This window comes from Brachyistius frenatus, unplaced genomic scaffold (assembly GCF_029030835.1).
Source record: "Brachyistius frenatus isolate BFR_SWC_R1_liver_20210118 unplaced genomic scaffold, ASM2903083v1 Contig_291, whole genome shotgun sequence".
NCBI classification, from domain to species: domain Eukaryota; kingdom Metazoa; phylum Chordata; class Actinopteri; family Embiotocidae; genus Brachyistius; species Brachyistius frenatus.
In genome coordinates this window covers 14,336-42,204 of record NW_027210890.1, presented here as the reverse complement: position 1 = coordinate 42,204, position 27,869 = coordinate 14,336, and the positions used below count along the sequence as shown (strand labels likewise).

At 42.5% G+C, this 27,869-nt stretch overlaps 1 protein-coding gene across 3 annotated transcripts; it reads right to left on the bottom strand.

The window, feature by feature from the left end:
* Window positions 1-9,620: 9,620 nt before the first annotated feature.
* On the bottom strand, window positions 9,621-27,747 carry ptbp1b (polypyrimidine tract binding protein 1b). Of its 3 annotated transcripts, none has more exons than XM_069722419.1 (15): window positions 27,682-27,727; window positions 23,798-23,831; window positions 18,830-18,890; window positions 17,870-18,042; window positions 17,469-17,615; window positions 17,267-17,395; window positions 16,695-16,805; window positions 16,438-16,615; window positions 15,958-16,035; window positions 15,295-15,437; window positions 14,234-14,267; window positions 12,481-12,573; window positions 11,600-11,816; window positions 11,434-11,511; window positions 9,621-10,754 (listed from the first exon to the last, which is right to left on the bottom strand). In XM_069722419.1, the coding sequence occupies exons 1-15, from the start codon at window positions 27,687-27,689 to the stop codon at window positions 10,622-10,624; spliced, it is 1,617 nt and encodes a 538-aa protein (XP_069578520.1). In that variant the 5' UTR covers window positions 27,690-27,727; the 3' UTR covers window positions 9,621-10,621. The 3 variants fall into 3 exon arrangements, with proteins under 3 accessions (XP_069578520.1, XP_069578519.1, XP_069578521.1); XM_069722418.1 differs by lacking the exon at window positions 27,682-27,727 and adding an exon at window positions 25,571-26,789; XM_069722420.1 differs by lacking the exon at window positions 23,798-23,831 and having other exon boundaries at window positions 27,682-27,747.
* Window positions 27,748-27,869: the final 122 nt, after the last annotated feature.

Sequence of the window (27,869 nt, the reverse complement as noted above, 5' to 3'; positions counted from 1 at the left end):
GTCTTTGTGTTTGTTTTGTGTCTCTTTGTGTTTGTTTTGTCTCTGTGTTTGTTTTGTCTCTTTGTGTTTGTCTTGTGTCTTTGCGTTTGTTTTGTGTTTCTTTGTGTTTGTTTTGTGTCTCTGTGTTTGTTTTGTGTCTCTGTGTTTGTTTTGTCTTTTTGTCTTTGTTTTTGGACTCTTTGTGTTTGTTTTGTCTCTTTGTGTTTGTTTTGTGTCTGTATTTGTTTTGTGTCTTTGTGTTTGTTTTGTCTCTTTGTTGGTTTTATGTCTCTTTGTATTTGTTTTGTGTCTTTGTGTTTGTTTTGTGTCTTTGTTTGTTCTGTGTCTTTGTGTTTGTTTTGTCTCTTTGTGTTTGTTTTGTGTCTTTGTGGTTGTTTTGTCTCTGTGTTTGTTTTGTCTCTTTGTTTGTTTTGTGTCTTTGTTTGTTCTGTGTCTTTGTGTTTGTTTTGTCTCTTTGTGTTTGTTTTGTGTCTTTGTGTTTGTTTTGTCTCTTTGTGTTTGTTTTGTGTCTGTGTGTTTGTTTTGTCTGTTTGTGTTTGTTTTGTGTCTTTGTGTTTGTTTTGTGTCTTTGTTTGTTCTGTGTCTTTGTGTTTGTTTTGTCTCTTTGTGTTTGTTTTGTGTCTTTGTGGTTGTTTTGTCTCTGTGTTTGTTTTGTCTCTTTGTTTGTTTTGTGTCTTTGTTTGTTCTGTGTCTTTGTGTTTGTTTTGTCTCTTTGTGTTTGTTTTGTGTCTTTGTGTTTGTTTTGTCTCTTTGTGTTTGTTTTGTGTCTGTGTGTTTGTTTTGTGTCTTTGTTTGTTTTGTGTCTTTGTTTGTTCTGTGTCTTTGTGTTTGTTTTGTCTCTTTGTGTTTGTTTTGTGTCTTTGTGTTTGTTTTGTCTCTTTGTGTTTGTTTTGTGTCTGCGTGTTTGTTTTGTCTGTTTGTGTTTGTTTTGTGTCTGTGTGTCTGTTCTGTGTCTTTGTGTTTGTTTTGTGTCTTTGTTTTATGTCTTTGTGTTTGTTTTATGTCTCTTTGTGTTTGTTTTGTGTCTTTGTGTTTGTTTTATGTCTTTGTTTTATGTCTCTTTGTATTTATTTTGTGTCTGCGTTTGTTTTGTGTCTTTGTGTTTGTTTTGTCTCTTTGTGTTTGTTTTGTGTCTTTGTGTTTGTTTTGTCTCTTTGTGTTTGTTTTATGTCTCTTTGTGTTTGTTTTGTATCTTTGTGTTTGTTTTATGTCTCTTTGTGTTTGTTTTGTATCTTTGTGTTTGTTTTGTGTCTTTGTGTTTGTTTTATGTCTCTTTGTGTTTGTTTTGTATCTTTGTGTTTGTTTTGTCTCTTTGTGTTTGTTTTATGTCTCTTTGTGTTTGTTTTGTGTCTTTGTGTTTGTTTTGTCTCTTTGTGTTTGTTTTATGTCTCTTTGTGTTTGTTTTGTATCTTTGTGTTTGTTTTATGTCTCTTTGTGTTTGTTTTGTCTCTTTGTGTTTGTTTTATGTCTCTTTGTGTTTGTTTTGTGTCTTTGTGTTTGTTTTGTCTCTTTGTGTTTGTTTTGTCTGTTTGTGTTTGTTTTGTCTCTTTGTGTTTGTTTTGTGTCTTTGTGTTTGTTTTGTGTCTTTGTTTGTTTTGTGTCTTTGTTTGTTCTGTGTCTTTGTGTTTGTTTTGTCTCTTTGTGTTTGTTTTGTGTCTTTGTGTTTGTTTTGTCTCTTTGTGTTTGTTTTGTGTCTTTGTGTTTGTTTTGTCTCTTTGTGTTTGTTTTGTGTCTTTGTGTTTGTTTTGTCTCTTTGTGTTTGTTTTGTGTCTTTGTGTTTGTTTTGTCTCTTTGTGTTTGTTTTGTGTCTTTGTGTTTGTTTTGTCTCTTTGTGTTTGTTTTGTGTCTTTGTGTTTGTTTTGTCTCTTTGTGTTTGTTTTGTCTCTTTGTGTTTGTTTTGTCTCTTTGTGTTTGTTTTGTGTCTTTGTGTTTGTTTTGTCTCTTTGTGTTTGTTTTGTGTCTGTGTGTTTGTTTTGTCTGTTTGTGTTTGTTTTGTGTCTGTGTGTCTGTTCTGTGTCTTTGTGTTTGTTTTGTGTCTTCGTTTTATGTCTTTGTGTTTGTTTTATGTCTCTTTGTGTTTGTTTTGTGTCTTTGTGTTTGTTTTGTCTCTTTGTGTTTGTTTTGTGTCTTTGTGTTTGTTTTGTCTCTTTGTGTTTATTTTGTGTCTGCGTTTGCTTTGTGTCTTTGTGTTTGTTTTGTCTCTTTGTGTTTGTTTTGTGTCTCTGTGTTTGTTTTGTGTTCCAGGACAGTTTTACCTTCACAGGCTTCGGTACTTTCTGAATGTGTGTGAGCTGCTGGATGTTTGTGGACTTTGAACCTTTGAACCAGTTGAAGTTTCAACGTTTCGTCTCAGCTCTGCTTCAACTTTTTAACATATTAAAACGAACCTGTAAATTCGCCTTCAGCTTCTTTGTCGAGTGGCGAAGTCTCATGGCTGCAGGAGAGGTCAGGAGGAAGAGCCGCCTCCTCCTCCTCCTCGGACTCTTCAATCACAGCCTATAGCGACATCAGGTGAAGGTGCACGCTCGCACCTGAACGCATCACCGCAGGGTCTGAGGGACGAGGTAACAGAAGGTCAAAGGTCAAACTGTCTGCAAATACTCGAACAGCATCTAACGTCATCCTGATGTTAATTTAAAAATCATAGAAAATCTGAGCTGAAACTACGTAAATGTAAAAAGAAGAAAATAGATGTTAGAAATCAATTTTGAAAGTTGAGAATTAATAATTAAATACTTTGAATACAGCCAAGTTATTAGAGGTTATGATTAAAGTTGAAAGTACAAAACAATCTAAAAAGCCAAGAATAATGTTCCTTTAACGATCCTTTTCATGACTTTTTTTTTCATCTTTAAAAGTCTCTTTTTTTTTTTTTTTTTAAATGAATTGACGACAGACTGAAATAAACACAAAACATAAAACATGAAAAAGACACGCATGGACACGCATGGACATGCATATAAACAACAATAATAGTTGCATTAAAACAATAATCTGTTTGGATGCAGATTAACTTCAGGATTTTGTTTCTTTTTTGTTTGTTTCTGGGAATAAATTAAAAAGTTATCCTGATAACTGATACATCACAGTGACATCATCTAAAACATCTCACTGATGAAACCGTTCAATAACATCAGATTTAATATTTGATCTCTGACAGTCTAAAATCAGGAAACTTTGAATTTGATGAAAATATTCATCTTCTGTAAAAACTCCTTTTTTCTTAATGGAGTTTTGTATTGCAGCACGTTTTTAAAAACATAGTCGTGAGGCATTTCAATTTAGTTTGTTCAGTCAAATTGAATAAAGAAACATGATTTTAATAAAACGACCCTGCAAATCCAGAATAGATTATTATAATTATTTTAAAAAATTGTTTAATCTGATTATGAAATATTCTTCTTTTGTTTCGCATCGTATACTGTCGATGAGCTCAGTGATTTACACCCTTTATTAGGAACACCTGAGCAGTTTAGTGCATTCTGAATAAATTGTCTGTCACTTTAAAACATTAGGAAGACCTTTAAAAACGTTTCCTTTTTATCTATTTATGTTTTGATCAAATCTACAAAAATAAAGATTCAAATAAAAACGACAATAATTAAATAAAATGTGTCGAGAAAGTTTGATTTAATTCCTGTTTTTATACACAGAATAAAACTGACCAATGATGGCTGACGAACACGTGAAATTAATTTCATAATCCTGCAAAAAAAAAAAAAAAGAATAAATGTAAAATATAAAATGGAGCATTTTTGGGTAGAAAAGCCAGCAGCTGGTGGATCAGACGCCGAGAAAAAAATAAGCACAAAGGACTGAACACTCAGCAGCCGGCGACACATCCAGAGGAGGAGGAGGAGGAGGAGGAGGAGGAGGAGGAGGAGGAGACCTGGAATCAGAGGGCAAACAGAAAGATGGAGGGAAGACAGAAGAAGAGGAAGGAAGATGGACGTGAAGTTTTGTGACGAGAAGAGAAGAAAAGGGAAAAACACAAAGGTGGGAAAAAATGGAGGGAAATAAATAATCCTGTTTTATAACGAGGAGGATTAAAAAAAAAAAAAAGTAAAGATCAACTGAAAGCCGAAAATCTTTAATCAGCATCTTGAAAAGAAGTATTGAGTCAGGCAGCGTCTCTGCAGTCCTCTGAACTGTCCGTCATCCTTAGAGGAGGAGGAGGAGGAGGAGGAGGAGGAGGAGGAGGAGGAGGAGGAGGAGGAGGAGGGAGGAGGAGGAGGAAGAGGGGGCGGAGGAGGGAGGTGAAGGAAGGACTTATATTTTGAAGAAACTGAACTCTCCTGTACAGAACTGATCCTCAGCTTCAGGAACAGAATGTGAAGCTCTCTGATTGGTTCATTTGTTGGTAAAATGCATCTTGGGAGTTTCTAGATCTGAAAAATGAGAACAATGCAGAAGTTCCTTAAGCTGCAATATCACCAAGTGCCACTAGAGGTCGGCTCCAAAAAGTCCTGTCAATCAAACAGACACGCCCCCAAAACCAGGTCTTCTTGAATCTTCTTTTCTAATGAATGAGGGATTATTTTCAGATGGACCTCCAGAAAACTAAGAAGAAGGAGTGACTTTAGCTAACAACACCGAGATAACTGATGGACACATTTTATTCACTTTGGATTTGATGAGAGAAGTTGAATGGGAGTCTATGGAGCCGGAGGCTTTTTGGAGCCGACCTCTAGTGGCACTCGCTGGTACTGCAGCTGAAGACACTTCTGGATCAGAACCATTTTACAGACCTGAAGCTACGAACTCTTTTATATCCAGGTGCAGTCAGGTTACAGCTATCGGTGGGCGGGACGTAGTATCGTCAGGTTTCCAATCAGATCGGTCAGATCCACCGCTGGCTCCTCCCCCAGCTCGTCCAAATATGGTCACTTCCTGCTCCAAACTAACAAAGATGGTGACGTTACTGCCGGTCGAATATAAAGTCGTACCAACTATTGACGGATTATTAAACATCGGGGACGGACTAAAAGTGTTTTTATTGACGTTGAATCCGGCTTCAGACAGAAACTGTTTATAGACACGTTTCCTGATGGAGACGTCCTGTTTCTATTAATATGTCCACCCTGACAACACGTCTGGGGATGGATGGATGGAGGGAGGGATGATGGAGGGATGGAGGGAGGGAGGGATGATGGAGGGATGGAGGGAGGGAGGGATGATGGAGGGATGGAGGGAGGGATGATGGAGGGATGGAGGGAGGGAGGGATGATGGATGGATGTGGGTGTGTCGGGGGATGGGGGGTCTTTGGGGGATTATGCTAACTGTTCAGACTGGAAGGATTCCTGTTTGACAGCCGTGTGAGACCAAGCTGGCGTGCCATCAGTGGGGTTTTTCTGGTTTTTTTCCCACAATCCCTCTTTGTTCGCCGGCATGTCGCCGGTCCAACGTGGCGGCGGCGAAGAATAAAAAGACACGGATATGAACTTCCTCCAGTCTGTAAAGCCTCAGATCTTCTCGTCGTTTCTACCGGACTGAGTGAGAAAGTGAACGCTTCACTTCTCTTCTTCTGTTTTATTATCTCCGCCGCTCCCTCCTTCTGTCCTCCTCCTCCTCCTCCTCGCCCTCCTCCTTCTCCTCCTTCTCCTTCTTCTCCTCCTTCTCCTCCTCTTCTTCTGTTTTACAAGAATTGGAGCTTTGCTGCTGCAACAAGTTACAACTTTCCGAGGTCACGACTGACATAAAGAAACCTGTCTATAAAAATATTGAAGTAGACTTTAAAACTTTAGAGAAGCAAAATGTGAACTTTGTATGCTGAGAGGCGACAACGAGTCGTTGTAACCGAGTGTTCCTGAGCCCAAGCAGTGATTTCCACCACAGAATCGAGTCTGTTTTTAAACCATCCGATAACGGTTTGCGACTTCGTCCCGAGCATCAGATTTTGAGTAAATTCAGAGAACAGAACATTCTCTTTAAAGGCCTGCTTACAGCTGAGTGTTCCTGAGCCCATGCTGTGATTTCCACCACAGAATCGAGGCTGGTGAGTTTCCTCATAAGCAATGTTGGAAACAACTTTTTACTACTAGCAGTCATTACACAGTTAATTTCACTTGGTGGGTTTTAGATGACTTAATTACGCAGAAACCTCAGGACACACACTTTTTTCGTGTTAATAAATGGAATGTTTATTTACTTATTTTGTTGGTGTTTTGTTTGAGGATTATGGCTGAATTTATTCGACTACTATCATTATTTCAGTTGATTGAATCATTCTTAAAACGTTTATTTTGAAGGTTTCCGGGCAGGTGAGGGAGATCAGGTGAATCTTCCTTTCTGAACAGGCAGGTATTGGACAGCCGGACGCTGTCCTTCTGTCCGTTCGCAGAAGAAATAACATAAAACGTTTAAATAATTTGACTACGGATTGAAATTCATTTCCTGTTTGAGGACAAATCACAACAACTGTTTTGCTTTAAAGTTATAACAAGATGAGTTTATTCATTATTTAAATATAAATGTTGTTTTCTTAGTTGGACTTCTGTTGGACAGTTTTGTCTTTAAGCTTTTTGTAGTTTATTTTTTGTTTCTGCTCCAGCTTTTGAAAGATTTTTGGTAAATTTCTTAATGGATGTGAATTTGGATCTTTGTATTAAAAAAAAAAAAAGTACCAAATTAGTGAATCTAAGTGTTCCAGGAAAACATTTTGTATGCGACGCTATGAGTGAAATGATCTGGAAGTGTTTTCTATAAGTGACTCCTCATTTACTTATTTTAGTTTGTGTACTTTTACTTCTTAATGCAGTAACTTTACTTTGCTCTGTCGGTACTTTTACTTCAGAAAAGAATCTAAATACTTTTTTTTGTGCAACAGCAAACTAAGAGAACATTTCAACATGTAACGGCTGAAAGCGGAGATGAAGATCTTCACATTAACGCCACGTAAAGCTGCTCCAGTGATCTGTGGTGAACAGGCGCCCTCTGCTGGTGTGAATATGTATTATTAATATTTTGTTTCACGGCTGGACAACTAAATATTAATCAGATTCTACAAGTTTCTCCTCCGAAACATGAAGTAACAAACTGCTGTAACACCAGTCAATAAAATGATGATTTAGATCATGAAACTCAATCAGGTGCTTCCCTGTACTGTTAATGACAAATACACATTTCATTATTTTGTGTTTTTTCAGCTTGAAGCTTTCTGTTTTGAGTTTTTGTTTATATTAAGTGTTTCTTACTAAAACTTGAAGCTGTTTTCTTCTACATAAAACATTTTTTAAAAACCTGCCTTGTTTACTTTCGTGTCTGAGTTCTTCGTAGATTGTGTTATACAGGCCTGTGGTGCAGTCAGGTTCCAGCTATCGGTGGGCGGGACTTCAGGATTCCAATCAGATCAGTCAGATCCACCGCTGGCTCCTCCCCCCCCCCCCCGCTCGTCCAAATATGGTCACTTCCTGCTCCAAAACAAAACAAGATGGCGACGGCTGAAATAGCGAACTTGTGCTGGAGTTGATTTCTGCTTGTTCTGGACACCAAATCCGATCCGCTCACTTGTAAACAAACAGTTTGTCATAAAGATCTTAAACAAATCTGATTTATCTGCATTTTGTGACACGAACAAACACTTTGATGACAGACGACTCGACTCCAAAGTTTTAGATAAAAAGTGATTTAATCTTTTTTTCTTTGTGACACAAACAGTGTAAGGCTCAGAACCGGTCGCACACTTTAATCAAAATATACACGTTTCATCAGATATAAAACCAACAGTCGCCTCTCAGACACCGACCTGTGGTATAAAACACGTATGTACAGTGAACGCCGTCCCCCCCTCCCCCTCCTGGTACTGACTGACTGACTGGCTGACTGGCTGGTCCCACTCCTGCCTCACCTGTCTCAACTAACAGGAGGGGGTCGCGATGCATTCAGGGCACCTGGGAGAAACCGGCCTCTCAGCCTCCGTGTCATCCGACTGGAGCGTTTTCATTGGTCCACTTCATCTGGCGCAGAATTCATCCGCTCGCAGCGTTAGTTCAACATGTGCCGAAGGTCCCGCCACACCGGGACAGAAATCATGTGACCGGTTCTGTCAGGTAGTCACACTTTAGTAGGTTCAGTCATCTGGCCTGTCTCTGCTCTGATTGGTTGGTTTATTGTTGCGAGTTGCTGTCTTTGGTCTCCTGAAGGTCATCTTCCACCCAGCAAAGACCAGAAACGGTGTGAAGGGACCTTTGAACATAGCGTGTGACGTAAAGAGGGACACCGGTTACGAAGGTGGACCAAAAAAAGGTTGAACGACAGCTCCTGTCGCGCTCGAACGGTATGCAGCAGCGCCACCAAGTGTCGCCTCAGAGTTCCACTCGTTAACGTGACCGCTGGTGAACGTCTGTGATGTCACCACGGACCTAAAACTGTAGCAGAGAAACATCAGGTTTTGGGTCAAATTTTTGGGAAACAGAAAATCCTTCCAGCCGAGTGTTCCTGAGCCCATGCAGTGATTTCCACTGCAGAATAGTGTCTGTTGTTTGAGCAAAGACATTGGTTTTGGTGAACGTCACTCAGAACATCTCAACCGGCTCGTCGCTTCATCGCCGTAGACTTTGAAACATTTCAAGGATCTCTCGCCATGATTCTGTAGTAGAAATCACTGCATGGGCTCAGGAACACCTGGCGGTTATAGCAGGCGTGTTGAAAATGTTCCATTCCTGAAAAATTTGACCCAAAATCTTATGTTTCTTCAGGTCACGTTAACGTGTGGAAGTGGTGATGTTGAACTCTGAATACTTCCTGGTGAAGGTCGTTGCTTCCTGCTGCTCCGTGTGCATCACCATGCTGCTAACGGTTCACGCACAACAGGAACAGTTTCAGAACTTCTTGATCCACTCGTGTCCAAATTCGGGCCAAAACAGGGCTGAACTTCTGCTTCCTCTGTGGAATGTGCCCGAAAACTTGAGGTGTACGAATGTATTTGGTCTGGAAAATAAACGGAGTGACAGAAGACAACCCCCCCCCCCCCCACATACACACCCCAGGTGCACTGAACACATCACGACTGTAAAACTCATGTAGAGGAAAACATTTCATTCAGAGAGCGAAGAATCGTTGTCTTATTATTATTTTTTTTTAGGTGGACATCTGAGCGGCTGGAATGTCGACACAATAATTATATTAAGACACGAATAAACCAAACCAGCGTCTTCTGGTTTCAGTACGTTAACGAGGGCCGCGGGGCTTCTTCCCCGCCAAACTTTCATCTCGGAATAGAAGAGGAATTAATGCCTGATGCACGACTCGGTGCTGCGTTGAAGGCACTCCACAGAACAACTGGTTTTAGCAAGAGACTGAAGTCGCACCGGTCGGCTGAATCCAGTGAAGAAATGAATAAAAAGATTCCCACAGGAAAACACCAAGAAAGCCAAAACCAGTTCACCATTTTCTTTTTTTAAGTCATTAAAACCAGAAACCTGAGGCAGGCGGATTTGTTTGCATCTAAAAAAAGAAAAAGAAAAAAAAGGCCGTTTTTGGTTTCAGCTGTAGTGGATCACAAACTTATAAATAAAAACCATTCAGAGAGGCAACGCGACAGACGACACAAAAGCTAAGATTCACAAACCGAACAGAAGACGACAGAAACCAAACATTCGGATTGTAAAAAAAAAAAAAAAAAAAAAAAAAAAAAGCTCACGAGACACCGGAAACCAAAACGTCAGGAATGATTAAAATATTGCTGTGATATTTGATTTGATTAAAATGTGATTGCATATGTGGAAATAAAGAAGTCCGAAAAAAAAAGAGAAGAAGGAATAGAAAAAAAAGAAATTGCATCTAGGACTAAAAACCCAGCAAACCCGCTAAAAACACATCAGTTCACATGTTTCACGCTACAGTAACCAGCAGTACAAAACTAACAAAGGACTGAAAACACCAATAAAATACACATAAAATATGAATATATCTGCAATACATCAACAGTAAACCTTTATCAACTGTAAACGTGCTCTTTGCCAATTCACAGAGGATTCTTCTTTCTTTTTTACAAGTTGAAGTCAAGGTCATGCTGACTCCAGGAATAAGGCACAGGGGTCATCCGAAGGTCAAACCGGGATCTGACAGCCTGAGCGTAAATCTATGACTTCCCAGATGTTGTCGGAGCTGACGGTTTACAGGCAGAGCTGTTTCTTTAAAAGGGGAAAAAGCTACAGAGAAGGATTAAAGTCGTACAAAGAACTCTGAGAACTGGGAGTCGGAGAGCAAAGAAACTATTCTGAGTTAATAAAGTCAGAACTTGAAACACTTCAGAGTTCCTGATGAAAAGAATTTTGAAGGCCGACATTAATCCCTTAAATCTGAGATTAAAGTCAAAAGGCAAGAGTGGCTGAAAGGTAACAGCTTTCCAACGAGAAGGACACTGACCGCAATCTAAGAACTCTGAATTCATTCCAAAGAAATCCCGACAGATTCAGACTACTGACTTTATTCTCCGACTTGCAGGTGTTTTTCCTCAAGAGACGCTTCGAAGGCAAAGAACCTAAAAATGTAAAAAAAAAATAATAATAATTTAACATCACACCAGACTTCACGGCGGTTTCTGCAGACGTGTTGGAATGATCGGAGTGTAGTGGACGCCGTCCGGATCGTCCCGGTCCCGACGGCGGAGTCCCAGGCTCAGATGGAGGACTTGGAGAAGGAGACCCGCAAGTGGTGGTTCTCCCCCAGATCGTGGTTGTGGAACTCGATGAGGGACTCGATGGCCTCCTCCACGGAGCCCATCTGGATCAGAGCCATCTTATGGTCCTTCCTGAAAGAGACACCGATAATGTGTTAAACCCAGAGACGTGGATCCGGGAAGGTTTGAGGGCAGAGCGAGGAGAGAAGGTTTGGGAGGAAAGACCGGCCGGGGGTAAGAACCGGCTACAGGACGAGGACTGGAGGTTCAGGAGGTAGAGGACGAGGACTCGAGGTTCGGGATGAGGACTGGAGGTAGAGGACGAGGACTGGAGGTTCGGGACGAGGACGAGGACTGGAGGTTCGGGATGAGGACTGAAGCTACGGGACGAGGACTCGTGCTTCAAGGGCTACAACCGGGGCTACTTGGTGAAAACAGGCAGTTCGGGCAAGAACCCGAGCTTCAGGGAAAGGAAGGACCGGGACTTTGGGACAAGGACTGGGGACATCCCAGCAAAGATGATGGACTCATGAGAAAATGGTTTAATTCTCAGGAGAAGGACAGAACGGCAAACACAGGCTTTTGTGGACGAGGACACGGAAGAAGGCTTCAGGCAAAATTTGGGACTTTGGTGGAAGGATGAACCCTGAGAACAAGAATGGAGGTTTGAAGGTTTGGACTTCAGTGGCCAGGACATGGAGGACAAAGCAAGAAGAGTGAAGATGTGCAAAGAGATTTCAGAAGAAAGACAGGAAGAACTATAAAGAGAGAGGCGGGGCTTTAATGCAGAGACGGTAAACGAGTGACTCACTGGAAGAACTTGAAGGCTTTGACCATGGATCCAGAGCTGGAAAACAGCAGCTTGAGATCATCTTCAACCACAGAGGGACTAAAAACAAGCACAGAAGCAGAGCAGGTCTGAGATGCTGCAGGATGAACCAACGGGTAAAGTTTGGAGCGTTTGTCGGAGGACTTACGGGATGTTGGAGAGGTGTAAGGTGGCAGAAGGCGGGAAGATGTTGGAGTAGTTTTTGGAGCCGGGCTTCTTGAAGCGGTGCAGCGGGGAGTTGCTGTAGTCTTTGGTCAGGCCTTGGTCCTCGTGGCCTTCACGGGGAAGCTGGACGCTGGTGTGTTTGGACAGCGTGATGCGCAGAGGCTTCCCGTGCAGCCGCTGGCCGTTCAGGTGGCTCATGGCTGCGAAGGAAAACCAGCAGAGACGTTGCTCAACGGACCGACAAGCGCTCAGCTACTTTAAAACGGACGAGAAAGACGTGATATTAGTTCACCGATGAGCCAAAACATTACGAAGTGAAGCACGATGCAGATGAACTCCAAGATATCAGACAGTTGGACAACAGTTGGATGTGAAAATCCTCCAACGAGAACCGCCGTGTTGAAGCTGCTGACCGGAGACCCGACCGGAGGCCCGACCGGAGGGAGGCCCGACTCGGTGAGATCAGGTCTCGGTGGGCCGGAGCCGTCTGTCCGTCAATCACTGTACCAGCAACGCTTTCCATCTCCGACTGGAGGTTCCGACGGCGTTTCCAGACCAGATGAGATCTGTAACTGGAAAACGTCCGATGGAAGGCCCCCGGATGAAACGCAGTCGTCGGCACTACGTGGCCTCACCCCGACCAGGGAGCCCGGGGAGCACCCCTGGAACCAGACCTGCTTTTAGGAGCTCGGTGGAGAGAATCTGGTGACTGGCATTGCCCGAAAAATAAACTGAGCCGCCGCAGACTCGTTCTGGACCCTCGTAATGTTTCGGCTCATCGCTGTGAACCATATTAAAACCAAAAGCAGGTTTTTAAACGTAGAAGTGGCGTCCCGCCCGTCGGCGTCCCACTCAGCCTGTTACCTAGCTGGGCCTGCGTGCTGTCGGACATCTGAACCAGAGCGTTCTCCTTCTTGTTGAACAGAATCTTCACTCTCATCACGTCTCCGTAAACACCTTAACACACAGGCAGAAAATCAAATCAAAGGTTTAATACTCGTTCCACAGCAGGTCGGACAGACAACCATCTACACGTAGAGCTACACCCTTTAAAACCCTTACAGGAAGCTCTGTATGAAACTGGTCTGCCTGCAGCCTGCCGAGCCACTGACCCTTGGTCTTATTGGTCAAAATAAAAGTGATGTCATAGGAGATTTAGCTGAGAAACAGGGAATCACTGTTGGATGTAAAACTCTGCAGGTGAAGGGAGGAGCAGCCGTGACACGCTGGGAACACTAAAGCAATTTGTGAATTTAATTTAGCAGGCAGGAGTTCCTGAATGTTATACACAGGAAATGCAAGTGAGGAAGTTAAGGGGGGTAAGGGTCAGAGGAAATCAAAATAACAAAGTAAACGGCAGATTACACCGTGTAGGAGCTATGAATTATTGGGAATTGACTAAAAAAACCAAGAGCAGCTGATTCAGCACTTTGAGGACATGCAAACTGAAAGAAAAACCCGGCATGCAAAAACTCAAAACCTAAAGCTCAATGAAATAAGATGAAACTCACAATAAATGCAGCTCCTCACGGGAATGAAACATTTAAAGGTTCAGTGTTGGACGACGTACGTCTGAAGAACTCCGTGTCCGTCGGTTTGTAGCTTTAATTATTTTTCTAAAAATGTTTTGATGTTTTGAAAACCTTCCTCATTTTGAACATTTTTTGATTTTGCGGCAGCTTTTAAAAAAAACACATCCGATGCTATTTGTGGAGTTTTAAGTGGTTTTTTTGCTGTAAAATTGGAAGAATTAGCAAAAATTACAAGTTGAGCAAAAATGTTTTGATTTAAAAAATAAAAAAAAATCCTCTGATAATAAGTATATTATATTGTACATCACAGAAATATTTTTGTTCCATTAGCTGAACCCTCATGTGGTTTGTGTTTATTGTTTATAAATAAGGACATTTGATTTTTGATAAAGCGAATGTTATTTTTAAAAGGTTTACTTTCTGCTGTAACGCCTGTAAAAAAAAATTGAGCAGCTTTTTTGTGGAAAATTCATGGGATTTGAAAGATAATCAAATATTGCAGAGATTTGGTTTAATTTGTATTAATAGGAAGATCAGCTGGTGAAGCAGCTCGTCTTGATGCCTGAACAGGACACAAGTGGCCTTTTGTATTGTGGCAGCAGATTGTCAGGCTGTTAAATCTACACGTTAGTGAACATAAACTTTAAATCTAGTTATAACTGAGCACCATGAAACACTGATGCAACATGCTTTCATTTATTTAAGTGTACATTATGATTTTAGTGACAATTAACAGAAGTCTGAACTTCAGAGATGTAAGATATTCCAACCATGAATAAAACCTTTATTTTCTATTTCATATGGTATTTACTGTCATATTTTGCATCTAGTTGTTTGTTTGTGTCTAACTGTGTACATTTGTTTAATTTGCATCAAAACAGCTGAAGAGAAGCTGCAAATATTGTGAATAAACTCAAATCAACACGCAAAATCTGACAAAACCAGCAGACACTCATTTCTTCATGAATACAAAAATTAAAAACAAATGAAAAAAGAGGAAAAAACAATAAACAGAAACTTAAAGTAAAAAAAAATTAAATCAGAACAACCTGATAATTCAAAATAAGAAGCTAGTGACAACATACCGAAGAGAATAAAGAGGCAGTGGGGCGTAACTCTCTTTAAAGACAGCAGAGAAGGCAGCGGAGGGACAGGACAGGTAAAGGTGGGAGGGCAGGACAGGTGGAGGGTCCGAGGCGTTTCCATGGCAACAAATTAAAAATGGGAAAAAAAAGACAGGTGAGGGGTCAATCAGAAGGTTAATTACCTTTTGGAGAGGAGGGGTCAGATCATGTCATAATGAGGAGAACATTTTCACACATGACTGCACAGGTGTGTGTGTGTGTGTGTGTGTGTGTGTGTGTGTGTGTGTGTGTGTGTGTGTGTGTGTGTGTGTGTGTGTGTGTGTGTGTGTGTGTGTGTGTGTGGTACAGAGAGAGGGGAGGGGTGATGGGGGCGTGTCATGACAACAGAGTTTAATATGAAGGCATTAAAAAACACATGACGGGAAGTGAGAGGGCGCAACACAAAGGTAAAAACATCAGGGAGAGCAAACCGTCGTTTAATGTAGGAGAGAAGAAGAAACAGGAAGTCAAACTCTGTCGATAATTCAGACGTGAACGAAGGTGGAGCAGCAAACTGTCCATCAACTGGAGACCCCGACGTCTCGGATTAATGTCACGACAGGAAGTGGAGTATTTAAACTCACGTCTCCGGGCGGGATTTCAAACTTCATGATGTTACGGGATCTGGTCTGTGTACTGTACTGAAAGGAGAGGTCTAAATCCAGCCTTAAATCCAGTCTTAAATCCAGTCTTAAGACCAGCCTTAAATCCAGTCCAAAACTACATTTCAGACACAGATCAGACCCACAGCTGTTGAAGAGGCCCCGCCCCCCTCGCACAGTTCAATGATCCACCGCAACACAGAGCCAGACCCTCTCGGTACCGCTGGAATAATAGATAAAGTAGATTTATGGACGTTTTTTGTATTACAGAATAGATCCTGTAGTTTCATGAAGTTTAAAACCTCCATCTTGAATGATGAGTTGTTAATAATCCTGTCAGAATGAGGCTCTAACAAACATACTGTGTGCTCATCGGTCATCAGTGAAAGGCGGATTGATCGATTATCGGGAATCCCTCACCTCGGGGTTGAGGTTGCTGACCAGCACGACGCAGTGTCCGGGGGGGATGTGGGCAAAGCCCAGCCTGGTGGCCCCGGGGAGGGACAGCGAGGCCAGGGCTCCTGGCAGACCGGGCACCGCCAGGCCTGGATAGGGGGAGGAGACTGGGGGAGGAGGGAGGAGGAGAGAGGAGTGAACAACTCCCTGAAAACACTTCCAAACTGCTCAAACTAACGTCTGATCCTCGATGTGATTAACAACTTTTATCACTGATTGATATTTTCAGTCGCTTTTCAAGAAAAAAAATGCCAAAATGTGTAACGCTGCTATCCTCTTAGAGGTGAGAATATACTGATTTAATTGATTTACAGTACAGGGAAGTTATTACTCCTAGAATATTTCTGTTTTCAGGTGTTTTAAATACCAAAATATTCATGATCAAATTAATTAAAAAACAAAAATAAGCTCTAAATGAAACCAGAAGGACTTTTGACTGAAATGATTTCCCTTTCACACGTTATAAATATATTGAATCATTTCATGCTGATTATTGGTGCACGTTTACATGTTAAGAAAGTGAGAATTTGAAATGTTCTAAATAATAAATAAACAGTACAGCAAGTCAGATTAAAGGTCAGCCTGAATCTCCGTCGGTGGGCGGGGCCTGTCTCAGGTGAGACTCACCTGCAGGCTGGAGGGTGAAGGCCTGCGGGAAGGCGTGAGTCGCTCCGCCGTACGGTGAAGCTGAGATGATACCTGGAGCTGTGGAGAGTTTTAGAAGAACATTAGAGACCCGACTGCAGCTGAAATCCTCCATCAGGCAAGAACGGGACCACATTTCACTTTCAAAACTCTGGAAACTGCTCGTTTTACAGTGTTGTAAAAGAGAAGTGGTAAACATGACCTCGTCCCAACTTTTTGGAGACGTGTTGCTGCCATCAAATTCAAAATGAGCAGATCGTTTTGATAAAACAATGAAATTTCTCAGTTTTAACATTTGATGACGTCTTTGGTCTATTTTACAGAACGTCCCAACTTATTCTGAGACAGGGTTGTAAATAAAGGTGTTTATTTGTTAACGGTGTGACCCGTTACATCGGTACACGCCGGTCTCTTCTTCGTCGGTGTGGGCGTGTCTTACTGAAGGCGGTGGGCGTGTCTTACTGAAGGCGGTGGCCATGGCCGGGTGCTCCATGGTGGGCTGGCTGTCCCCGGTGGGCAGGTCGGGCCGGGTGAAGTCGCGGCTCTTCTCGTTGTTGTACTTGACGTTGAGGCTGGTGAGTTTGGAGAAGCTGATCCTCAGAGTGCAGCAGCCGTTGTAGATGTTCTGTCCGTCCAGAGACTGAAATGCAGAACGGCCGTCAGAGGAGGAGCAGACGAGGTTTATTTATTTATCATTCCTATCGGTGGCTGCCGCTCACCAGTTTGGCGCCCTGAGCCGACGCTCCGTCTGCGTACTGCAGCAGAGCCTGAAACTGACTGTTCTTGGTGAAGACGATGATCCGCAGCACGGTGCCGAACTTGGAGAAGATCTGAGGATGGAGTTTAATGAGGTTTTAGCTTTTTAAAATTATGTTTGGGGGGAAATATTTGTGTTCAGGTGTGAAACATGTGACATCTGAGGGAGGAACTGGACTTCTGCTTCAGGAAATGTAATTCTTTCGTCTGTTAAGTCTAAAATCACAGACTGGATATAAAAGAGTTCGTAGCTTCCGGCTCTGAAAAATGATGTGCTTTAAGCTGCAATACCAGCGAGTGCCACTAGAGGTCGGCTCCAAAAAGCCTCCGGCTCCATAGACTCCCATTCAACTTCTCTCATCAAATCCAAAGTGAATAAAATGTGTCCATCAGTTATCTCGGTGTTGTTAGCTAAAGTCACTCCTTCTTATTAGTTTTCTGGAGGTCCATCTGAAAATAATCCCTCATTCATTAGAAAATAAATCTCGATAAATCAGCGTGTGTGCTCATTAACGATGTGTTGTTGTGTCGTTACCTGGCAGAGGGCGTCCAGGGTGACGGGGTAGATCAGGTTCTCCACCACCACCCTCAGCACGGTGCTCGGAGCCGCCACCGCCGCATCCACGTGTGACGAACTGAGGGCCCGAAGAGCCGCCTGGGCCCTCTGAGAAAGAACGGGGGGGTGAGCAGATGCTAATACATGCTAACAGATGCTAACAGCTAGTCAGGTGCGTTACCTCCTGGTTGGGGGAGTTGTCCGTCTTCAGCTCCTTGTGGTTGGAGAACTGGACGTAGACCGGGTGGTGCCGGATGATGGGCATCACCGTGGAGTAATAACCCACCATGTTCTGGGCCGCTTCCTCCGAGTTCATCTCTAAGAAGGCCTGAGGTCAGAGGTCGGAGGACAACATGACGTGAGGGGGAGGAGCTCAGGACATGATCCAGTTCATCTAAACATGTCCTGGTTCCGATCCCCGTTTAAAAGTGTTTCATAGTTTCTGTTTGCATGAAAAAATCTGACAGGAAGTTCACGTTTGTACCTGGTTCTGGTATTAAAAGAACCGGACTCTGTACCTGGTTCTGGTCTGAACAGAACCGGACTGTACCTGGTTCTGGTCTGAACAGAACCGGACTGTACCTGGTTCTTAGCTTTGAGCATCAGCAGGTTGGAGACGTCTCCGAAGGGCAGGCCGAGGCTGATGACCTCGGTCTCCGTGATGTCGTTGGGAAGCTTGCGGATGTGGATGACCCGGGACGGCACACTGGGACCTCTTATGTCACCTTTGAACTTCTTGCTGTCGTTGCCATTGGCTACGGAGGAGAGGACACGCCGGGTTTAACAGTCTTTATAACAAAGTGGTGAGATATGAGCCACTATACTCTGAAGTTGAACCGTGCACCACAGGGAACGGTTCCAGGACCCTTATCGGTTCCTCTGGGGTTTTTGTGATGGTTTTGATCAAAATGTTTGATTTTGCATCTTTTCTGAAAAACTATGATGCAATTTTAAGTGAGTTTTCTGCAGTGAAATTGCAAAAATTGCAAGTTGAGGGAACATAAATTTAGATTGAGTAATCTGCACTGACTTCCTGTGATAATAATCCTGCTGCACATCCCAGAAATATTCTACCTGTAATGTGTTTTTCTTTCTGTAAAAGAAAACAGAGAATTCATCCTTTTTGTTTCTTTTGCTTAAAAATTTTGCCAAAAATTTCAAGCTGCCACAAATATTGTGGAAATTGCTTAAAAATTGCCATAATTATTGTGATTTCCTGGTTTTTAACTTCCCATTCATGTAAATGATTTTTCATTATTTTGTAATGTGTTTTGTTAACGATACCGAAAGGATTTTATCAGACAGATTTTACTCACAAAAATAAAACAGACAAATGAGGGATCATAAAAGTACTTTCTGACATTTTAGTTTTAAGGGTTTTAAGTTAATGGAAAATTTGATTTGTTAAATATTTTTAACAGTTAAAAAAAATAATAAGTAACTGGAATGAAAACAAATAACACTGCAATAAATATTTTTATTAGAAATATTGCACTCCTGAATATTCTGGGAGCAAACTTTGAAAGGTTTTTAGGATCTGACCTGTGGTGCTCATGATATACGGGCCGTTGGAGACGCTGGACAGAAGCTCGTCAGATCCTCTCTGAAACAGAAAGACACCGTCGTCAACGAGGACATCGAACTTCACTAATAACATGAAAGAAGGAAAAAGGAACGAAGAAAACTACCGAGCAGAGACGATCACATCTCAGCTTCATATCAAAATGTAAAACATGTTCATGAACATATTATATTTGATTTATTCTCATTTTGAGATTTTCTGCTTCCAGTTCCTCTAACATGAAGATTTTTATGTTTTTCATTGTCACATGATATTAAACTGAGTCTCTGAGGTTTTGGCGGAAATTAACGAGCGTGATTTTAAATGATTATTTTGCATTTAATTGATAAAAAGATTAATCAAACTGAGAAAATATTCATCAGATTGAAAAATAATTGATAAATAATAAAGACGAGCAGCAGATAATCATCATCATTGAGCAGCAGAGAAACAGAAGTGAACGACCTTCCTGTCGGACGTTTAGTCGATTCATCACTTTATTATCGGGTCGATAAAATATTCAAAAAAAAGTCCAAGAGATGCAGCGTCTGAATAAGCAGCTCAAAACCAAAAATAATTGATTAACATACAAGATCAAATAATTCAGGGAAATCTTCACATTTCTGAAAGTGGAAGCAGCAATTTTTGGGTGTTTACTTCGACCAATCAGCAAATCAGGAGCGGTTTTTATTTCTGAATATTGAATAATCAAAGTAAAAACTTTATTTATATGATACGTTTTATTAATCAGGTTTACAAAGCACCAAAACAACAAAAAACAAACTGAAAGGATCAATAAAATAAGAATAAAGAGTTTTATTGTAAATCACAGGAGGATTTCCCGCCTGGTTCTGGTGGTTCTGTGACCCGACTGGAAGCTCTGTCTGACTCAGAGCAGCGTGACGCTGCAGACTGTCGCCATTAGGTGTCACTACAGAGACGCATTTCACTGGAAACACACATTCAGCTTGAATAAATGGTGGAATTGTCCTTTATAGCAGCTCAGTGTAAAAACATGTCACAGGTCTGACACCATCAGCCTGAGATGCACCCCCCTCCACCCCCCAGCAGGCAGCCGGCTGTGGGTTCCTGCTGCAGCTCGATGAGAACCAGATGCAGACAAACAGGCTGAGATTCATTCAGCCAAAAGATGTGAAACTGATCCGCTCGATTCAAACAGCTTTTATTAAAAAAATAAATAAGAACTCACCGCACTTCCTGCAGCTGCTTCACAATAAAACCTTCCAGTAAAAGAAACTTTTAATTACAGCCTGACTGATGCAGAGATATCAAAAAAACTGTCCAAAAATGTAATTCTTAAAAATCTGCCTGAAAGTGCCCTCTGGTGGACAAACTCTGTACATGTTTTATGTATTTAGTTATCTTCCCAATATTTTATCTGGTTTTAGTTGAATCATTTTTAAACTCTTTTTTTTTAATTATTAAATTTCAACTGGCTTTATTTGATCAACTTTAAAATTAAAATTATTCTTACATTTTTTTTTTTTTTTTACTATTTTATTTCCTCCAAGTCCGAAGTTGTTTTACTGTTCACATCTGGGAAACACTTTTTAATTGAACCAAACAGGTGCTTCACTAACAATGTTTGATTCATTGAATAATTAAGGAGATGCTTTTTCTAAATGTTTCCATTCACGGTTATTGATCAGTCAGAGTCGCTTTGTTTCCAGTTGTGAGGAAAGTAGATGGAAGTACAAAGAATAAACTCATTAATTATACATTTACAGGAAGAGAGAGCAGCAGAGTGAATTAATCAGGAAAACAAACAAACATGGAGGAAGAGTTGAGTTTGTATGAAAGAAAATGTGAAACAGAAGCAGTTTATGAAACTAGGACATCGCTGTTGTTTTGTCCAACTGATTTCACATTAATATGTTTAATACTAAATAACCATGTAAACAAACCTAAACTTTACAGCGAGCGGTTTGGAGCAGGAAGTGACCATATTTGGACGAGCTGGGGGAGGAGCCAGCGGTGGATCTGACCGATCTGATTGGAAACCTGACGATACTACGTCCCGCCCACCGATAGCTGTAACCTGACTGCACCACAGGCCTGTCAATCAAACAGACACGCCCCCAAAAACAGGTCTTCTTGAATCTTCTTTTCTAATGAATGAGGGATTATTTTCAGATGGACCTCCAGAAAACTAAGAAGATACAGACTTCAGTTGTAGTTAATGAGCAGCTTGTTAAATATTGAAGCTGTGGCCAGCAGGGGGCGCCTTTCTGTACGATGTATTTCCACCAACCTGCTTTCTCGACGCGTTTCGATGCAGCCGCTGTGTTTCCTCTCAGAGGAACCCAAGTGGTCCTGTTCTTTTTTTTTTTATCTTGACAAAGCAGCTCAGATCTTCTTACTGATCCTCACATGAATAATAAAAGCAGCAGAAACCTGAGCGCTGCTCCCCCCCCCCCTCTATCTCCATCTCCATCTCCGTCTGACAGCTGCTGACCGACAGCCGGACCTCCGCCTCGGGCCGCCGACCCAAACAAAGAGCCCACAGCTCTGCACGCTGCGAACAGCCTGTCAGAAACCAACCGCAGGTAGAGTTACTGCTGCAGAAATAAAACCAGCTTTAACTGGGATGCAAATCCACAGCGATCCAGTTGGATGTATGTCGATGTGAAGAGAGACGAGGATGATAACAACTGGCTGAAAGGCTGTTGGTTTTTTAAAACAGCTGGATTCTCGTTAGAAAAAAATGTATTTCTGACGGCACAGTGAGTCACGATTTCTCTCCAGGATGGAAGCAGACATGAAACTCATCACTCAGAAAGACAACGACACTAAAACACACTTCAGAGTCCATCAGCTGATCTCAGAGCTGATGCTTCTTCACCTCCGTGGGTCTGCAGGCATCGATGCCCCGGCTGACCTCTGACCTCCTGAGATATCCTTATCTGGGCATGAACCGTCCCTCTAACAGGGATGGAGGGGGGGGGGGGAAGCAGTCGCCGTGGTTTCAAATGACTCGCCTGAGGCCAGAGGAGGAAACAGGAGCGCTGTGCTCATCGGAGGACTCCTCACCCTCCTCGTCCTCCTCCTCTTCCTGTTGAATCTTTTGTACATTACGGAATCTAAAATTTGTGTCCCAAGAAATCTCAGAGTTCCCCTGAAACACGCAATCAAGGAGCATAAAAAACTGTCCCAAAGAAAGTGAAATATTAATTATATTTACAAGTTCAGGGCAGAATCCTCGAGCAGTGGATCTGACCGATCTGATCAGAAACCTGACGATACTACGTCCCGCCCACCGATAGCTGTAATCTGACTGCACCACAGGCCTGTCAATCAAACAGACACGCCCCCAAAAACAGGTCTTCTTGAATCTTCTTTTCTAATGAATGAGGGATTATTTTCAGATGGACCTCCAGAAAACTAAGAAGAAGGAGTGACTTTAGCTAACAACACCGAGATAACTGATGGACACATTTTATTCACTTTGGATTTGATGAGAGAAGTTGAATGGGAGTCTATGGAGCCGGAGGCTTTTTGGAGCCGACCTCTGGTGGCAGTATTTTTTAAAGTGCCTCTAGGTTTTGCAGACGGTAACTGTGGTAAAATATTTGATACATTTCCTGCACTGTGACCTCGTGACTGTCCTGTTTTCTTTCAGGAATTTCATCAGATTTGGTACAAAAGTTCACTTTGACTGATTAGATTTGAGGGGTCAAAGGTCAAGCGTTGCCTCAGTGGGGGCAAAAGTTGTCCCCGAAAAATACAGTATAAACACATTTAGTAAAAGAAACATAACAGCAGCGTACGTTTTTAATTGTCGATTAAATCACTTCATTATTAAACTGATTAATCGATTTGTGGTCATTTATAAAGTTTCAGCTCAGACACCAAAACAAATACTTTTTGTGAAGCCTAACTGTGGATAAACTTTTTTTCTATTGAATAAAAATATACCACAGTGGTTATCGAATGTTTCTTTCAAAATAAAAGCCTGTGAATGATAGGAGGATTTCTTTCCCTTCATGAAGCGTCTAATGTGAAACACGGACCAAATGACATCACTGACAGAAATCAGAACTAAAAGGTTGAAACGACAAAGCCTCAGGGATACGCAGGCCCCGCCCACCGCAGGTGATCGATACACCCATCAAACAGACTGGAAAATCATATCAGACTCTTAACATTTCTCTCCTCATTCATTAGAAAAGAAGATTCAAGAAGACCTGGTTTTGGGGGGGTGTCTGTTTGATTGACAGGCCTGCGGTGCAGTCAGGTTACAGCTATCGGTGGGCGGGACGTAGTATCGTCAGGTTTCCAATCAGATCGGTCAGATCCACCTCTGGCTCCTCCCCCAGCTCGTCCAAATATGGTCACTTCCTGCTCCAAACCGCTCCGAACTAGCAAAGATGGTGACGGACAGAATCTGAACTGGAGGATTCATAACGTTCACAAACTAACGATGACATCACTGGGGGAGGACCCAAGGACCGATATATACCAGAAACCTAACTGAACCACAGGCCTGTCAATCAACCTAGCCACGCCCCAAAAACATATCCTCCTCCTCCTTCTTCCTCACGGCTTACATCTGGCAGGACGGCGGTCAGGAAGTCAGATCTGGTTTTTGTTTTTTCTCAAACATATTTTTACCACATGACCACATGGTTACCACGGAGCTGAGGGGTCCTTGAAGGCATCATCGTACTCTTGGTCTGTCAGAGTGGTCCTTTCAGAGCGTATTAGGCGTGTTGTTGTTGACTAATCTGATTATCCTCAGACTTGTTGTGGAATGCGACTAGAAGGAGTTTCAAGACACAAACAACTTGAGCGGCGTCCTCGCTAATTACACAGAGAAAAAAAACACCGAATTGTTCCCAGATGGCAGCAGAGATGGTTACAGCAGCAAACAAAGCAGCAAACCAGAGAGAGGAGGAGGAAGAGGAGGAGGAAGAAGCAGAGGTGCCTACCTTAGTACCAACTGTTATATCGTGGTGGACACTGCTGTGAAGAGAAGACAGCGTGTTAGAAGCAGCAGGGAGAGAAAAAAACAAAAACACAAAAACAGCAAAACAAAAAAAAGGAGAAATAACTGATGAGGTTAAAGAGATGCTGTGTGAGGAGACGGAGGGAGAAGCCGAGAGGAAAAAACCCAGCAGAGGAGAGAGATCGATAGCTGAAGGGTCGTTTTCAGACGACGCAGGTGAACCTGTCAGGCGCCTCTGAGGGCTCGTTTAACACGCCGGAAATAAACCATTTCCACATCAGTGCAGTCGCAGGACGAGCCTTTCCTGGGTCTCTAAGTCGTCGCTGCCATGTTTTTTTAAGGTGTGATTGACAAGGCGAGAGCGTGCGTCTCCAAGGAAACGACTGCTTTTGCGCTATATTGTCCAACCCTATTGTGGCCGTCTGTTCCTGAACGCAGCACGGCGACGCAGACGGAGCAGCAGGAAGCAACGACCTTCACCAGGAAGTATTCAGAGTGTCGTCTCTTCATCATCATCAGACGTTAACGTGACCGCTGGTACGTGAACATTAGTGGTGTCACCGTGGAAACCTGAAACTGGAGCACAGAAACAGAGACTCTTCAACAAGTCCGCTTACAGCCGGGTGTTCCTGAGCCTATGAGGTGATTTTCACTACAGAATTTTTTTTTAATTTTTTTTTTTTGTATAAAACTCGACAGAGACCCTTGAAATCCTTCAGAAAGTCTACGGCGATGAAGCGACGAACCGGGCGAGGTGTTCTGATGACATCATGTTTCAAGAGGGGGCGGAGCTTCACTGTCCGAGATCGAAGAAGAAGGCGTGTCAGGTCAGGAGACACCAGGTGGGTTTTCTTGAATTCGTCCCCCAAAGTCAGACTGTCAACACCGAGTTCCACTGGGACCTTCTGAGGCGTCCGAAGGGGAAAACATTCACTGTTAAACCACCTGAACTGTCACCATGGCAACAGGGTTCTCCAACATGACAGCACATTTCTGCTCCCCAACATTTTTACCCAAAATCTGATGCAAAGGGACAAAATCTGAACACCAATATTAGGATTTAAAAACAGCCACGATTCTGTGGTGGAAATCACTGCATGGGCTCAGGAACACTCTGCTGTAATTCAGGAGTGTTGAAGATTTTCAGCTCCGGTTTTAGGTCTGTGGTGAAATCACAGATGCTCGAAAACATGTTGATGAAGAGACGACACTGAATATTCCTCGTGAAAGTCGTTGCTTCCTGCTGCATTACCGTGCTGCGTTCAGGAACATTCTCTGAATACTTTCCTTAAAGGGAGACTTCACTTTGTCCTTCTGGTTCCCAACTGAAGACTAATGTCCCCCCAAAAAAGGCTCATTTTAGCCTTTTAAATTTAAATCTACAACACAATAACTGTCAGGAATTCCTGACTCCAACATCCTCTGATTCATCACTTTAACACAACAACCATGTGATCCACTAAAACCACCACCAGAGCAGAAGACACGCTCAATAAACGCTTTAAACGCAGCACGCGGACGTCCAACGACGCCGAGACAAACACAGCTCCACTTCCTGTTTATTCAGGAAGCTACGAGACACGATACGGCGGCTTGTTGTTGGTGAAGCGTGAGGACTGGATCCTTTTAAAGCCGAGTAAATATGAATTTATTATTCATGGAGTGTTATGAGAAGCTCTACTTTGCATACATGTTGAAATGTTCACAGGAAGGAAGTCACGATAAGAGATTCAGCAACTGAAAAAAAAAAACACACCAGGTCTTCATCGAACTGCCAACATGATGAAGGCGGGTGTTAGAAATTCAAAGTAAATGTTGTTTTGTGAGTCTTGCAGCTGCTTTTCCCCACATTTAGACGAGTGGTCGCGTACTGGACGGTGGGAGTTATTACTGTTGTTGTTGATCCATTTTGTCGCCTTTCAAACTATTTTCTTGCAGTTGTTTCAGTGCGAAAAAAAAAGTTTTCGTTTTCTCTTTAAGCTGTTAGTTTTCTTGATGAAAAAACGTCACCCAATTATTTTGAAATGGTATTATTAGTCATTGTTTTTTGGACGTTTAGACACTAGTTTTCACCACAATCACTAGTTCAGTCCCAAACCTGTACAGAAGTACAGTAAACTGGAGTGCATGTCTGTGTTTTGTGGAAAACGAATGCATGAGAAAACTTTCAGACACGAACATACGAGCTTAAAGGAAGTGAAAAACCGGCTGGTCAGGCTGAAGCTGACGCGACTGTAAACCAGCTGGAAGAGGACCCCTCGGGGCACAAATGAGTCCTGACGAAGCACAAATATTCGCATCAGGAACTCAAACGCCCCAAAAGTCTCCTGACTGCAGCCAACACCATATTTATTACATTTAAAGAGTGAAGAAGAAGCAGCGAAAAGAACCGGATCGAGCACAACAAAGTGTGACTTGACTCCTGCCCGTCAATCACAACGTCAATAACTACTGTAATCAATGGAGAATAAAAACCAGTCAGTTTCTCCTTAACAGACTGAACTGTGAAGTTTTAAACAGCTGCAGGACAAATTGGTTTTTCCTCCTTTTGCAAACAGACCTAACGGCCGATTTGAGACCAATTCTGTCTTTAAAATGATCTGCAGAAGCATCAACATGTAAACACAACATCAAAATGCGTAATATCAAAAGATAAAGACTCGAATTAGACCAATTTAACTGAACTTAATCCAAATTACACCGTTTAACAACATTTAGGCATCAGGTATTTGCGTTTGCTCTCCTGAGAACTGAACTCCATATGAAAAACAGTCATTTTCAGGCACCTTCCCTGATTCACACAAACACACATAATGGGAAATGGATTTTACACTTTAAACAGTAACCCTCTTCAATTCGGCACACATGCAAAACATAAAACTATATATTTCAATGGCATTTAAACTCTTACGAATCATTGGCAGAAGGGAATAAAACTGGTTCGCACCAGTTAGTTTGAATTGTTCTCGCCGGAGTGGACCGGTAAACCAAACTCCATGTGAACAAGCGTCCTTTTAAAGATGTACAGAACAACACACCTGTAAGAAGAGGACACTTTAACTTAAAACTAATGACCTGGTGTCGCTTTATAATCCGGCACACATTCAGCACACAAAATCAATTTAATGTTAACAAAAATGTACACCCTGACTGGCTGCTGGCATACAAGTCAAGTGTGGAAATACGCGGTTTCAATGAACACCTCCAGTTTTAAATGACTCCGTTTCACAACATCTGAGCGTCGGTTACTTCCGTTCCTCTCTGGGACAATAAATAGTCATTTTAAATTCCTTTTCACTCCAAATAAAAAACAACAACATTTGAACATAACTGTTACAAACGCAAACTGATCATTTGATCAAAGTGTGCAGTTCGGCACATATGCAGCACATGAATACTTGAATGTTTTAACGAAGCCCTGAACTCTCCCTGAAGGAGTGTCCGGGGGAGCAGCGCCGCAGTGGGCGTGAGAGCACCGGAGAGCCGGGCTGGAAGTTCCGTACGCCGCTTCATGGTTCTTCCGAACAACTTGTTATCAACCACATCTAACGTGCAAGGTTTGGAAACCGTAATTTACGTTTAAAAAGCCGGTGTTTCCGTCGGCCGGAGGTCCCAGCAGGCCGAGCTGAGGGAGTTTGTGCCCGCAGAGAACGGCCCGTTCTCAGGCTAACACTGCAGCTAACGCGGCTAGCTTAGCTTCCTGCTCCAAACACAAGTCCACCGACAGCCGAGCTGTCAACAAGACGACCTGCTCTCCGGACTAACTCCGCCCGGCCGCATATTCAGGTTACTGCCCTCACCGGGATGGAAAACAGCCAGAAACTACATTTAAGTGGCGTGTGACCGGAGGTCGGTGGGAGAACTCACCCGTCCATTGCACAACACGGAACTGCGGAGCAACAGGTTCCGTCAGCGGGACGCCGCCTGCTGTCAACCAACAAAATGGCGTCTGGCCGCAGGAGTGCTCTCTGATTGGACGGTTTGGGAAGAACTGTGGGCGTTCCGGGCCGGATCTGGCCGCTGATTGGCTTGTTGGAATGGAGAGCGCAACAACA